We start from the raw sequence: 16,244 nt of genomic DNA, 5'->3' as shown, positions 1-16,244 counted from the left end.
CATATGAGAACCATCATGTAAACATGGACATGTAAATTTTACAAAAGTTTTCCTTCATCTGAAATGCACCTCCTTTCAGGGCTAATAGACCATATTTCCTCACTCATGATCTACTATGTGCAAGAGCAGGAAGGAACAAGAAATAAAGGTTCCTGTTCTCAGGGAATTTATAGTTAAAACTGTCTCAAAATCCCAATCAATTAATTTCTTTCTCCTTTTTGCTTGAATCTCCATTTTAAAACATAGGTTACTGTATTGCAAGCAATCAAGTTTGTAAAGTAAACTGATACACATCCTGTCCCATGTATTACCACCTGCACAGTAGGTCTGACTTAAATAGTATTTTGATTGTACCAACTAAAGCTCCAGCAAGTTTTGGCAAAAAACATACTTGATCTATAATCCTAAAGCAAAAATATAATCTATTTACAACAAAACAGAAACAACATCCTCCAACTGTTCGTCTTTAAGCACCAAAAACTAGAAAAGACTAATAAAAACAAAGGGGGAATCATGTTTGGATCAAACTATCACTCACAGATGCTGGGATTTCCAAATTATTTGGGGAGGCAGGTTCCACCCATACCCCAACTGGGATTACAGCTTGATTCCTCTCGGCCAGCACTGCTAACACGTCCTTGCTCTTCGTGGGGTTTAAAGCCAGGGGTAACTTTGTGGAATTTTGAGATTTCTTGAGGGGAGCCATACGTCCTTGCATCTGTGACTTCTGATGAGAAAAAAGAAACGCGTCAAAAGCTCAAACCTCCTAATACATGAGTCACAGATCTCTGGGGAAGAGAGAAGCCCTAGGAAGCAGAAACCTGGCATGGAGCAGAAAACTAGGGATTCTAGAGAAATCTGAAAGAAAAAGAGCCGAAGGAAAAAGTAAAGACGCAAGGAAAGGTTTTAAAACTGCCTTCTGGAAGAAATGGGGATGAGCGGAAAGAGAAACAAGGTTCGAAAACGGAGAACTTAAGACTGTGCCTAGGGGTAAACACAGCGCGGGGAGTTGGAAGGGCAGAACCTGGGTCTGAGGCAGAGTCCAAATACCGTAATCGGTATCCGGATATGGAGAGAAACGTTGAACCCGCAAGTTCTGGGCCAGATAAAAGCCTGCTTCAGAGGACGCGGGAGCCCACTCCAGCCCAGATAGCACTGGTGCAGTACGAGTCCTGAGCTCGGCCGGAGAGTCAAACTATGCTGGACACTAAGGAAACCACCTCAAGTAAACCGCCACTTTCGGCGGACGCCCCTCCCCACCGCTCCACAGCCTTGTGCCCGCCCCTTCCGGGCTTCCCGTCACCGCCCAGAGGATGGGGAGGTGTGAGGGGCGGGTTTTCATGTGCCGGTGTCCGTCACTTCCGCTTCCTGTCCTGCTGACTAGCACGACTAGTAGATGTGTGGGGTTGCTGGGTAACGCGCGAGATAACGCGCGCGGATCAGTGGACCTAAGACCGTTCCAAAACCTTCAGGAAAGGGCAGCTTTGAGCTGGTGATCTGACCGACTGGGTTGGCCACAGTTGCAGTTGAGGAAAGTACAGGAAAAGAATGGAAGGGCCCGGCGGGATTTCCTAGAGAAACAGACTAGTCAACAATAATTCATACTATTATTTTATATAATTCATTATGTTTGCAGCTGTTTCATACTTCTTGTATTTGAACATCGCAGCCTCATGAGTCGTCTCCCTCTCTGCTCCACACTAACGTAATGCAGTATAATATATACACTTCATTAACCCTGTGGGACACCCATTCACATTCAAAATATTGCATGCTTTTTATATACCACTGCTACTCTCAGCACTGAAGATAAATAGCGAGCAAAACAAGCAAATATCCTTTGTTAGGGGATTTACAATAAAGTGAAGTAACCGAATAAACATGAAAAGTTAATAAATGTGTCAAGATTCTAGTGAGTGCTTTGGAGTGAAAGGAGACAGGATAGGGAATGTTTTAGGGGAGGACGGGAGATGAAATATTACATAGGATGTCTAGAGAAGGTTTCACTAAGGTGCTTTTGAGTGAAGAATTAAATGATATGATAGAACAAACCACTGTGGTATTTAAGGGAGGATTTTACAGTGTTCCAGGTAAAGGAACAGCAAATACAAATGCCCCAAAGTGGGAGCATTGCCTGGTTGAGGAGCAACAAGGAGGTTAGCATGACTGAAGCAGAGTGAAAGGAGAAGAGCTGAGACAAGAGGTAAAATTTGAGGCCTGGGCTAAGGAACATATTAGAACACTATAAGCCACCATAAAGTTCTGAGACAGGGATTCATTTGGAAGGTTTTGAGCAGAGGAATGCCATAATGTGAGTTGCATTTAAAAAAAAATATTCTAGATGCTGTATTGAGAAAAGAAGAGGTATGGATAGAAGAAAAACCAATTAGGAGGCTATGGCCAATAATCCAGAGATTATGAAGTGTTGGATCAGCAAGTAGTAATGAAGATGGTGAGAAGAGGTTGGATTCTGGATATATTTGGGAGGCAAGATTTTCAGGATCTTCTGAATGTGTGGATATGGACTGTGTATTGTGTGCATGTGATAGGACTTAAGGGAAATTCTAGTGGTTTCATTTTAAGCAACCAAGAGGATGGAATACTATTTACTACTGAGATGGTAGAGATGCTAAAGGCTAGGTTTGAGCTGCTTTCTGGTGTGATGTCTTGAGCCACTTTTCTACACCACAGTCTCCTGCCATGATGTTCTGCCTTACCTCAAGCCTTGAGGAATGATGTTGGCTATCTATGGACAGAGACCTCTGAAACCAGTCTGAAGTAGATGTTCACTTGTTGAGCCAGATGTTTCTTCCCAGAGACTCCAGAAAGGAAAAGCAGAGAAGCAGAGTATGAGGTGAAGTGGGAGCAGAGACTAACAGAGAAACCTAGAACATAGTTGAACCTCTAGAGAGCAGGAAACAGCCCACTTGTCCTGGTCACACATTTCCTACCTTCTATCTGTCGCCCATAGACAATGTCCCAGTTAATAGTTCTGCACACTTTTAACCTCCACTGGAGAGAATGTTGGAAATTAGGACACCCAGGTGGGATTGGGAATCACAAATTGCCCCTGACCAGGATAGAACTGAACTGAAACTCCTTGTTCATGAATGGGATTCCTCTATACACAGACAACAGGGCTCCTCTGTCACTACTGCAGAAGAAGGGAGAACCCTAATGAGGGAAGAGAGATGATTCTACTGGGAAAAAAATTGACCAGGAATTATGGCTCTGAAAAGAAAAAGCCAACTAGGAGTTCAAGGAAATTAACAGTACTCATTTCCTGACAAAGAAAACAATTCCAACAAAGGAATTCTCAGATTGACCAAAGGGTATTTGCCGCAGTTTGTTTGGCTGCAGCAAAATAACGGGGGGGGTGACAACTTGTGTAGATTGATACAGCAGGAGTAGGAGCCATTTATTGTAGGACAACAGAGGTATTTATACATTCCACACAGCTTATCTAATTAACATAAACTAGATACAGCAGTCAACCAATAAGAAATGTCCACACTTAATGGCTCGCTGGCGCCACCTCACAAACCACTCCCCCTGGCAAAATACCAGGCGCCATCCAGACTTGTTTACAAACCCTAACATTTCTCTGGCAAAATGCCAGGTGCCATCCTGACTTGTTTACAGACTCTAAAAGGTATTGGTAAGTTTAATCAGTACTTTCATTATAAAATAATGGAAAATAAAATAGACCAGAGGATCTTCAAGTGTGGTCCCATAACTGCAGCATAAATATCATCCGGGAACTATTAAAAATGCAAATCGCTGAATCAGAAACTGAGATAGGGACCCACCAGTAGTTTAACAAGCTCTACAGGTGTTTCTAATGCAAACTAAAGTTAGAAATCCACTGGTATGAGCACTGGAAGCAAATTAATCACAGCTGTGAAGAACACAAACTTTAACATAAACCTTGTTGTGGAACAAATGAAAAATTGAGAAACTATCAATTTAAATATCAGAGGTTGACCATCGTTGAGAAGTAAGGATGTAGCTGGATGTAAAATACTTTTTTAACCTAAATACAAAATGGGAATATGTTGACTCATATTTGTGATGGTTCATTGTTTTTATTCAGCTTTATTAAGGTATGATTAGCCAAAAAACTGTATATTTACAGTGTGCATGTTTTGGTATACATATATATTATGAAATGAGCATGACAATCAAGCTTACATATCACTTCACCTACCATTTATGTGAGTGATGAGAACCCATGAAATCCATTCAGCAAATTTCAAGTATATAATGTTATTATAACTAGCCAACATGCTAAACATTAGGTCTCCAGAGCCTATTCATCTTGTAACTAAAATTTTCTAGCCATTGACCAACAGCTCCCATTTTCCCCAACCCCTGATAGCCCATCCTTCTATTTCCTGTTACCATGAGTTCACCTTTCTTAGATTCCACATATAAGTGAGATAACACAATATCTATCTTTCTGTTCCTGGCTTAATTAACTTAGTATAATGTCCTACAGGTTCATCCATGTTGTCTCAAGTAGCAAGATTTTTTTATAGAATGAAAACCAGACTAAAGTATATGTTTCTTCCTTCATCCCAATTTTTATTTTTATTTTTTTATGTTTGTTTGTTGTATCAGGGATTGAATCCAGGGGCTCTTGACCACTTAGCCACATCCCCAGCCTTTTTTTATATTTTATTTAGAGACAGGGTCTTGAGGAGTTGCTAAGGGTCTCGCTATGTTGCTGAGACTGGCTCTGAACTCACCATCCTCCTGGCTCAGCCTCCCAAGCCTCCAGGAATACAGGCATGTTCCACAGCACTTGGCCTTCATCCCAACTTTTGATATCTGAAAAAGATAATCTCCAGGTCTAGGCTAGAGCATCACCCCTCACTTGAAGGTAAAAATACCACAAGTAGGCATAGTTACTTGGTAGGGGGGTCAACTCATAGCCTATAAAGAGGTGTGGCTCTGAACTCCTTTTCAGTGATATATTCCAAAGGCTTCACTTAGTGGAATTACATAGTATTTTTTTTTTCATGTTCAACTAGCTTCCCATTGGCACCTTACCCTTCTTGGCCTACTTTTACTGGATATTCATTGTTAAAACTCAGCATATGCCATCAATTGATATTGTTTTGTCAAAGCATATTCAAACCAATAGTAAAACATAAAATAAATAACACATGAGCAAGCTCTATACCACCTGCTACTTGCCTATGCCAACCCAGCCTTTAACATCATGAGAATCAAAGTCCATTATAAAACAGTCCACACAATGCTCTATAAAAATAAAACATAAAAATAGACCTAGACACTTCCTGACAGGTTAACAACACATCTAGCCCAGCAAAGGAAGAGAAGTGGCTGAAGCTACCTGGGGTATCTGAACTAAAACCACACAGGAAGTCTCAGACTGAGAGCTCACTTACTGTATACCACAAGACCCAGCAGAGAACATTACACTGTGTGAGGCACGGTCACTCTGACAAGGATCTTCTCTTTCTCTTCCCTTTCATCCAGGGGCCAGGAATGAGGCAAAGTTTGATTTTTAAAAATAACATTAGTTCAAGACTTACCTTTAAATTTTTGGTTTACTTCAAATTTGACTTCCTGAATATGGACTGTCCAGTATGTTTACTCTAACATTTCACATGAGAATGTAATATTGCATTAAAGAGTCTGATGATTTAAAATATAATGCTTTGCCCCAGAACTTGTTCTGTTTTGTTTAAGGCAGTGGGAGTTTATTTTCTTTTATTTTTGTATTTTTTACAATCTCTCATAGTCACAGAAACTTTAGGTTCTATATTTTTGTGAAGTATTTACTGGTTTTATTTACTGAAAGTGAGAAAGTAACTGACTCTTTTTTTTTTTTTACTCTCTTCAAAAATGAGTGCAGGCCAAGGAATGAAATTGACCAAATTATATTGTGTGCATGTATGAATATGTAATAATGAATTTTACTATTATGTATAATTATAATTCAATAATAAAGAGAATTTTAAATATTTTTTTAAAAAGAACTAGGTTTTAGAAGACCAGGAGTTCAGTTGGGACAGAGTAAGTTTTATTTATTCAACCAACTTCCAAGAAACTAGTAAGAGAAAAGTGTCTGGAAGAAAGGTCTGGGCCAAAGTATAAATCTGAGAGTTATTAACCAATAGATTGGATGGAATTATCAATAAGCTGAGTATAGATAAGAAAATAGGTTCTTACGCCTAGTCCAACATTACATAGACCACGAGGAGAATGCCGAGAGATTGGAAAGGATCAGTCAGTAATCCAAGGAAGAAAACCAAGAGTTTATTGACTTTCAAAACTAAGTGGGGGGAAAAAAGATTCCATTAAGGAAGACAGACCATCTGTGTTAAATCCATTTGAAAGGTCAAATAAGATGATGGAATTGACTATTGGATTCACCAATATGGAGGTCATACTCTTTAAAAAGAGTAGTATCTTTGGAGCAATTAGAGCAAAAGCCTGATGGGATAGACGTAAGAGAGAATGGGAGAAATAATTGAAGACAATGATTTTATACAACTCCTTCAGTGAGTTTTTGTTGTTATTGTTGTTGTTTGTTTGTTTGTTTTTTGGTTGTAGTCGGACACAATACCTTTATTTATTTTTATGTGGTGCTGAGGATTGAACCCAGGGTGAGCACTCAACCGCTGAGCCACAATCCCAGCCCCTCAATAAGTTTTATTTAAGAGACAGAATTACACTGAAGTTCCATCTCACTCAAAATGGCAATTATCAAGAATACAAAGTAACAATAAATGCTGGTAAGATGTGTGGCAAAAGGTATACTCATACACTGCTGGTGAGACTGAATATTGGTACAACCATTCTGGAAAACAATATGGAGAGGCCTCAGAAAACTTGGAATGGAACCACCATTTGACCAGTTGTCCCACTCCTTGGTCTATACCCAAAGGACTTAAAATCAGCATACTGCAATGACATAGCCACATCAGTGTTTACAGCAGTTTAATACATACTAATAATTGAACAAATACACCTCCTGGTATTTGTATTATTCCTTCCTACATTGGGCCTGGGTAGATATGTATAGAAAAGAATAGAATGTGATGGCATATCACTTTGAGGGTTAGTCACTTTGAAAGAAGCTGTGTATTCCATGAACAGTTCTATAAAGAGAGCCACCTGGCAAGGAACTGAAGTCTCCTGCCAACATCCCTATGAATTCGCTTGGAACTAGATCATCCAGCATAACCTAATCAAATCTTCAGTGCCGCAGTCTGGCTGGGCACAAAATCACGAGCCACCACACAGCTTGTAGATTCAAACAGCAACTCTTTATTCCCGAACTCACACCAGCCGTCTACAATCACGTTCTGGGGAAATCCACGTTCTCTGCCCAAATCCACCCCCACTGGGCTTCTGTCTCCCAAAAAAATACTGCCTGAATCCCGTGAGAACTCAAGGGGAACTCAGGCAGCAGGATACGCTCTATTCCCAGCAGGAATAACCTTAAACCTGGAACCTAAACCGGGAACACCCTAAACCCGGATTATAAACCGGGAACACCCTAAACCCGGATCCGCCCTGGTCCTTGAGCAAGGTCACCTACATGCAATGTCACTGCAAAATGTCCTATTTCCACGAGTCCTTCCACTAAGCAACATGGGGTACGCTGGCAAGGAAATTGTCATACCTACTTGGCTAATGGCTCCCAGCACTTCAGGAACTGTACTCTTGACTAACAACTTGGCTGCAATCTCATAAAAGACTCTAAGTCAGTCCACTGAATTAGAAGGTGTGTGAGATAATACTTATCATTTTAAGATGTTAAATTCGGGGGTGATTTGTTACACAGCAAGACATAAGAATAAAGTTCACCAGCTAATAAAACAGAGGAAGAGATATTGGAGACTTGAGTAAGGAAGAGAAGGTATAATACAGTTTTCCATAAAACAGGATTATGAACTAGAGACATGTACAATGGCTGGCTGGCATTTGGACCCATGCAAAATTCATAATTACAAATTAAAATGAGACCAGTTGTGTTAGCTTTTTATTGCTGATACAAAATACCTGAGAGAATCAACTTAAAAGGAGGAAGGATTTTCTGGGTGTGTTGGCACAAGTCTGTAATCCCAGTGACTCAAGAGGCTGAGGCAGGAGGATCACAAGTTTGAGACCAGGCTCAGCAACTTAATGAGGTCCTCAGCAACTTAGTGAAACCTCATCTTAAAAAATAAAAAGGGTTGGGGATATAGTTTAATAGTATAGCACCCCTGTGTTCAATCTCCATATTACAGGGCTGGAGCCTTCTGAGAAATTGAGGCAGCATGAAGATGTCTTTTCAAATCCCAATTCTTGCAATCAAGTCAGAAATATTTCAGACATGTCACTCAGAGTAACAGGCAATGAATTTATTAGAAGAAATGGGAAAGGGGAAAAAGGAACAGTGTCAAGGGAGAGAGTGGGTCCTTTCAGAGAGGAAAGGAACAGTGTATCTTTCCTACATTCTAGTTTTATTGGGGAATCCCAGAGAAATTTCCAGAGAGTCCTGCTCAGGTCCACTTCTTAACTTTTGACTAATAGCAGGATGACATGAGACTTTCAAGTCCCCACTACCATGAAATTCTAGGTCACTTTGGCCCATGCTGACTGGTTCTATTTGGATTCTTAACCATAGTTCTTACCAGATTTTATGGTTAGAAAGGATTATCATTATCTCCCTGGATTCTGAGATCTGGTCTGTGTAGGTATCACAAAAGTCCCCCCTCTGTCACTCCAGCCTTTAGGGTAACTTGTGTTCCTCTTCTCAGAAGTATTTCAGCCTGCATTTCTTCTGCAAGTAACAGGTGAACCTTTGGAGAACAAATTGTTTCTCCTGCATTCCACATGTTGAGGAATGTGACATATTCTGTCCACCTGAGTCAGTCAGGACTGCAGATAAATTACTTTTTTTAGAAAAAAAAATGGCGTAGGTCAGCACAGTAAGCCCAGTTTATAAATTACTACCTTGCAGGTTGGGGTTGTGGCTTAGTGGAATAGGACTTGCCTAGCATGTGTGAGGCCCTAGGTTCAATTCTCAGCACCACATATAAATAAATAAATTAAAGGTCCATTGACAACAATAAAATATTAATAAAAATACATTGCTACCTTAACCTTGTGTTCCCACCACTTGTATCTTTTCCCTATCATCTGGTACACACACAAAAAAAATTATCTTGGCTCATGGTTTCAGCAGTTTCATAGTCATTTGGCCCCTTTGCTTTTGGAGTTATAGTGAGGGAGTACATTATGGTGGAAGCACCTGGTGGAGCAAATGGCTGCCTCATGGCAGCTAAGACACAAGGAGAGGAAGGATCCAGTGTCCCAATATATCTTTCAACTGCTTCCCATTAAACCACATCTCTTAAAGGCTCTTCCATCTCTTAACATCACCACACTGGGGACCAAGATTTCAATACATGAACTCTTGGAGGACAAACCATAGCAGTAGGTAATGATGGAAGAGAAGACAAGTGGGAGGTAAAAAACAGTTGGTAGGATCAAGATATTGTAGGTTCAATGTAGTGTATATATACAATGGATTTTTATTAAGATACAAAGAAGGATGAAGTTATGTCATTTGCAGGAAAATGGATGGAACTTGAGAGCATTATGTTAAGCAAAATAAGGCACACTCAGAAAGTCATGTTTAGAAACTAGAGAGGAAAAGAGCATGTGGTAGGACCAATGAAGACAGTGCTGAGGTAGGTTAAAGACCAAGGTCACTGGAGAAAAAGAGATCATAGAAATAAAGGATCAGAGCATCAGCTGGGTTATCCATAAAGATAATACTGATATCAACTGATTTTGGGAAAGAATATTTTTGGTGACAGCCAAGGACAACAATCTTCAAGGAATTTCAGGAAAAGATTTGGAGGTTGGTAGATGAGTATAACTTGGAAAGCAGTGAATGATATAGTCTGATGATGTAAGATTCAAAATTACAGGTGAGATTAAGGAAAAGGGAGGAGATGGTTTAGAAATAGCACTGAGCAACTGAGTAGCAAGAAGGAAACCTATCCCACTCCACCCAGGGAGGCAATGAACAGAAAAGAGCCATCATTTGAGGACCAGAGGGAGGTTGAATTGCAAACCTCACAATACTTTGAAAAATTGTTATTATGTAGCTCTTTGCTCTCTCCCACCCTTCCTCTCCAGATCTGTTTCCCAGTAGTAGCTGGGCCAGTGGTTTTGTAAGAATCTATACTCTCTATAAATCCATAGAATTCATATCTAAGGCCCTACTCTCATTTTCTGATATCTTCAACAAGGTTTGTATTCTATATGACCCAAGTTGGTTTCTCAGCAAGGGAACTGTTTGCTTAGAAATGTCTGTCTTCTTCAGAAAGTTAAACTAATGAGTGTTGTTGGCACCCTAGTGTAGAGGCCCTGCTCCTAAGCTGTCCTCACTGAAGTTGGATAAGCCTTTTTCTGTGGCTGGGGATCCCTGGTCATGTTTGCACAAAGCCCCAAGTCACTGGATCCTTGGCAGCAGTCCACTCCACACAGAACTGATTGTAAAGCACTAGGGAGCAATTTGCTGTTTGGTCACAACTCTTCTATTTGTGGGTGTCACACCTGTGACAAATTAGAAAACTTGGTCGCATGTCAGTCCTCAGAGCCTGTCCTAAGGAGATCCTGTATAAAAGTGAGAAACCTGCCTATCCCTACTCTCAGGGGTACTGGATGTTGAAAACAACAACAGGCACTGAGTCAGACCCACTTTTACCCCTTCTCCAAGTTAGAACAGGGTTTTCCAGGGCTAAACAATATTCTGGGCTATCTCCAAAAAGAAGATCACAGTACTTTGATCTTCCTCTTCCTTGTTTACCTCCAAAATCACCTTCCTAACTGGAATATCTAAAGGGCTCCTTCAACTTGCCTATGCAGACCAGCTTTCCATGGTAGCATTTCACTGTAAATGACACCAATAAAAGATTGTTCCCAGGGCTGGGGATATAGATCAGTTGGTAGAGTACTTTCCTTGCATACACAAGGCCCTGGGTTCAGTCCCCAGCAAAACACACACATACACACACACACACACACACACACACACACATTGTTCCTTTCAAGCCTAGTTTCTCAAGGGCATCTGCTATGGTTCATTTTGCACAAGATTGTCTAATTTTATCATGGACACAGAAGTCTTTTTTTCTCACTTGGTGTATGATTAAAAAAAAATAACATGGGTCTCAGTGTATCTCCACATTACCAAATATTTATCTAGAAATGAAAGATTTGTTGCCTAGATCCTCCTTCAAGGAAGGCCTTTGACCCACCTTTGGGGAGAATTATAGTCCCTTCAGCTGTCAACTCCTTTAGGGACTCTCTCAGCTTTACTTTATTGCCTCACCATTCCTTTGAGGAGTAGCTACATCCAGTGATTAGTGAGTAAGGGGGTGTAAAGACCTGGGCTCAGCTTGGAATTGCCCTTATGTGCCATCATTTTCAACCCCTGAGCTCACTGGGAGTGAGACTGTCAGGCTTCCATCATAGCTCAATTTCTTCCTTCTGTCTACTCCTGCATCCTCCACCTTCTTTCCATAGCAACACTCCCTTATAAAAATCCTGAACATGAAATTCTGTCACAGAGTCTACTGCCGGGAAAATCCAGCTACGACACCATCTGAGTGTTTGTAGGTCCCAGACACTGAGGCACTGGCAGTTTTCAAGCCATGTAACTTTCAGGGTAGAAATCTTTTTTTATCATGATTCTTCTTCATCAGAGAGATCTTCAATATTTCAAGGAGATGGTATAACTAATTTAAACTCCTTCTTAACCAGGTACAGTGATGTACAACTGTAATCCCAGTTACTTGGGAAGCTGAGATAGGAGGATCACAAATTCAAAAACAGCCTAGGCAACTTATTGAGATACTGTCTCAAATAAATAAATAAATAAATAAGTCTGAGGATGTTGGCTAGTGTGCTTTTCTAGCACATGAGAGGCCTAGGTTCAATTTCCAATACTGCAAAGATGAAGGAAGGAAGGAAGGAAGGAAGGAAGGAAGGAAGGAAGGAAGGAAGGAAAAAAGAAAGAAAGATGGTTCTTCATGTTCTCTATTGATGATAGGAGTCTCTAGATTGAACTTGCTCTAATTCCCTCCTCTAGACTTTCTAAATATAGAGTCAATAAAGTTATTTATTATTAATGCTAATTTGTATTTGTTTTTAAGTTACTTGTAACATAGACCTGAGATGAGCAAGACAGAGGAAGTCACTCAGTAAATATAGAAGAATGAAGGAGATGAGGAAAAAGTATCAGAACTACCCACAAAAATTAATTCCAAGAGCTGTTTCAGTGTTTGGGTTTTCCAATTCCAGATCTAGGTCTTATGTATCCTATGTATCCAGGCAATATGCCTTTCCTCTGATGGGTGTTCACTGGCATAATCTGTTCTTTGAAGCCAAAAGTTTGACTAAGGTAGGAAACAGCCTTTAGTTTGGGTAAAAATGATTTTATTTAGCCTTATTGCTTATGTTATTTGCCATAATTTTGACTTTAAATAATGTACTCTTAAAGTATAAAAATTGCAATCATCAAAGGTACTTTAAAAATACATTGCAGACTCTAACAGCAATGTCAAAAGAGGAATTTTTAAAATGTTTTCTAGAATATGTATCAAGGCTTTCTAGATAACTATTTGAAAATTTTCAAGTGCATGTTCAGTTATGGTTGTTAGAATTATCTACTATGAACAGTAATTTTCTTTTTTTTAAAATCACTAGAGACAGCATATTACAGTGGAGAAAACAGAGGCTTCGAAACAAACGTGGGGGGCTGGAGTTGTGGCTCAGTGGTAGAGCGGTCGCCTGGCACGTTCAATCCTCAGTACCACATAAAAATAAATAGGTAAACAAAAGGTATTGTGTCCAACTACAACTTAAAAATAAATATTTTAAAAAATGTGGATTTATACTCTTGACTTTACTATCTGTGATCAAGTCACATTTTTTGAGTCTTTGCATCTATATGGCAATACGGGAGCTAATAACTGACTTTTCAAGGTTTATTTGTTTGTTGTGAAAGTTAAGGTACATATCTAAATAGCAAAACACATAATAGATTTTCAGTAAATGCTTACTTATGTTATTTTTAGGACGCAAAATAGAAGTCATTGACTGGAGATATATCTCAGTGGTAGAGGACTTGCCTAGCAATAGTGAGCCCCTGGATTTGATCTTCAACACTGCAAAAAAAAAAAAGTAATTTATATATATATATATATATATATATATATATATATATATATATATATATATATATATATATAAAACAAACATATTATTTTGTATATAAATATATTAATTATGAAATAATATACAAATATGCATTGATATGTTTATACATATATTTATGTGCTTATGCAAATCTAAATATAACATTTATAAATATACTTGATATACTGATCTATGTTTATACATTTTATATGTATATAGATGTATATATGTGTATATGTATAAACCCTTTAATCACCTAGTATTGCTTCTCCCGTATCTTATAGTAATGGCTGTACGTGTACTGTGGAGTTAGGCACAGGATGCAGTATTCTATTCTCCTGGCTACAGTGATTGATATGAAACTATACTTATAACCCAAGCTAAGCCAATCACAGTCCTTCACCTCCCCTGCAAAAAAAAAAAAAAAATTAACTAGCTACATCAGGAGTCTTCTCCTCCTCCTGGATAACAAGTTTCACTCTTTCATAAATTAACCACCAGCTATATGTGGCTACTTAAATTTTAATTCTTTAAAACAAAGCAACATTTATCATTTATTTCCTCAGTCCCACTAGCCACATGGGGCTAACAACTACCAAATTTGACAGCACAGATATAGAATATTCCCATTATCTCAGGAATCTATATTAAATAGCACTGATACCATAGTGTCTAGCAACCATGACCTGCTGAGGTCCTGCCCCAGCAAGAGCCAGGGAGTCCTGAAGGAAGAATGGCGTCAGCAAAAGAAGCAAGACAAAACACTGTGGTGGTTGCAACTTCAGGCAGTCTTCAGAAAGATCTGCTGCTCCCTGTGGAGACTTTTATTCTTAAATACACTTTTTCAGATGGTTAACAGGTGGCCTTATGGCCTGATTTTCCTGATTTACATATTTTCCTTATGAGTTACACAACCTTTTAGCATGCATTCTACTTTTACATGGAACATAGACCACGCTTCTATTTTTGCTTTTCCTTTTGATCTTTTAAAAAGATCTTTTAAACTGCTAAAGAGTGTCTTTGTTCCTTTGTCAAGGTACACCAATTTTTGAACCTTTGTAACCTCTGACTAAAGGGCAGATTCTGCATGTCAGTCCATTTTCCATTTACATTAACTATATGTCTTCCATTTTCATCATACATCCCTGTAAATGGCAAGAGAGGGTCTGTTGATGAAGGGAACATATTCTTATTAGCTTCCCTGGCCCTATGAGGGTACCACAGTCTTCCTTTAATTAAATGAGATATAAATAGTGGGCCTTGCACTGTTGGCACAACAATTCTTTTCCTGTAATTAGCCTTACTCACAGGTTGCGCTTCTGGATCAAGAGACCTAGTAGAAAATGTCAACTGTGGAGCAAAGAGTTCTTGTAATCTAAGATTTTCCCCAAAATCCTGGTCTGGGACTATGTATTTGTGTTTACTTATATTCTTGGTAATATTGGTCTTAAATCTCAGGACATTTTTTTGTCATATTCTTAGTCTCATTCTGGGAAATTTCCCATACAACATGTTTTTAGTTTGTATTGACATGCTTCCTGCTACCACATTAATATTCCCAGGATCAGAGCAGCCATAGCACCCCATGGTTTTGGTTTCCAGATGTGTTGGCCCTGCCGCAACATCCCCCACACTATGACCCTGTCAGACAGCAAGCAGGGGCATGAACACCTTCACCAATGACCCCCATCACAAATGTGTAAGAAAGTTTGAGAAATAAGCTGACACCAAGATCAAAAAATGAGTGATAGCCATGATGGCACTTAAGTATCTTATTTCCAATTATTCCTGCTCTCACCAAAATGTTGTTGAGCAAGGCAAGAAATTCCTCTGTTTTTGTTTCAAATAGTTCAAGTTAAATTTCTATCACTTGCAACCAAAGGCTCTTGATAAATTGTGTTCCTTAGCTTCTTGCATAGCACATTAGTGGCAGAATCTTAGAGGTCTGACTGTGACCAGAACCGAAGGCAAGTCAAAGCAGAATCCTGTAAGTTCTGCCACAGGAGTGAAAATTTAGGACTTGTCTGCAAGGGAACCTCCCTTACCAACTTAGCTGGGTTCTTCATAGAAACATTGTTTTCCTTTACATTGACTCTAGGTATCCAAATCTTAGTGTCCTGGCCTCACTATTAGAATCTGATCATTCTCTTACTGATTAAGCTTTGTTTGTTAAGATCTTGTTACCTACCTTTTTCTTTTTTCTGTCACATTTTGTCTCAGGCCTTCTTTTTCCCACTTGCCTTCTTCTGGGCCTGGTTAAAGTTGTCAACTTACAAAACATGTGACTTTGAGTAGGTTGCTTAAACTCTCTGAGCCTCATGTGTATTCATGAAAAATGAAGGAAAATCCTCCCACACAGAGTAGTTAGAAGACTAAATAAAATAATATTTAAAAAAATAATTTGCCGGGCTGGGATGGCGGCTCAGCGGTAGAGTGCTTGCCTAGCACAGGCGGGACCCAGGTTCGATCCTCAGCACCACATAAAAATAAAGGCAGTGTGTTGTGTCCATCTACACCTAAAAAATAAATATTTTAAAAATAATAATAATAATTTGCAAAGGATAATGCAAATGTACTATCAATAATACTTGCTTATACATTTGCTTATAGATGCAGCTTTCCTGACTCTATTTAAGCACATAGACCAAATGGAGTTAACTATTAACTTTTTTGTTTTTTGATGCTGGGGATTGAACCCAGGGACTTGCGCATGCTAAGCAGGTGCTTTACCCCTGAGCTGCAGCCCCAGCCCTGCCATTGCTTTTGAACATACCGCTTTCCCCCTTTTTCCACATGCCACCATTCTTAATGTCTGGAACATAGAGTGCTCTTCACACAGTAGGCAATTATTGGGTGCTGCCCAGCTGATTTCCATTTCTGTGCCTCCCTCTTTGGGAAGAGGGTGGGGGCAGGGGGACCAGAGCAAATCCCTCTCTGGGACATAGCTGGTGGGTGGACACCATCTGAGAAACTAGGAGGAGGGAAACAATGGAGCCTTTCAAGATTAG

At 39.5% G+C, this 16,244-nt stretch overlaps 1 protein-coding gene across 15 annotated transcripts in view; it reads right to left on the bottom strand.

The window, feature by feature from the left end:
• The window catches only part of Ccdc15 (coiled-coil domain containing 15), a 70,503-nt gene extending 69,249 nt beyond the window's left edge, over positions 1-1,254 (bottom strand). For 14 of the 15 annotated variants that reach the window (XR_011708620.1, XR_011708622.1, XR_011708621.1 and 11 more), the window contains exons 1-2: positions 1,051-1,254; positions 539-727 (exon numbers count right to left, since the gene is read on the bottom strand). Coding sequence is in view for 12 of the 15 variants with exons in the window: in XM_071616826.1 (XP_071472927.1) it covers positions 539-718 (180 nt within the window). In the remaining 3 variants the exon portion in view is untranslated. Of the gene's footprint in view, positions 1-538; positions 728-1,024 lie in introns of all 15 variants that reach the window. The other variant, XM_071616827.1, reaches the window with a different exon arrangement.
• Positions 1,255-16,244: the final 14,990 nt, after the last annotated feature.

The sequence above is a fragment of the Marmota flaviventris genome, chromosome 9 (genome assembly GCF_047511675.1).
Source record: "Marmota flaviventris isolate mMarFla1 chromosome 9, mMarFla1.hap1, whole genome shotgun sequence".
NCBI classification, from domain to species: Eukaryota; Metazoa; Chordata; class Mammalia; order Rodentia; family Sciuridae; genus Marmota; species Marmota flaviventris.
This window is presented reverse-complemented; position numbering and strand designations above follow the sequence as displayed.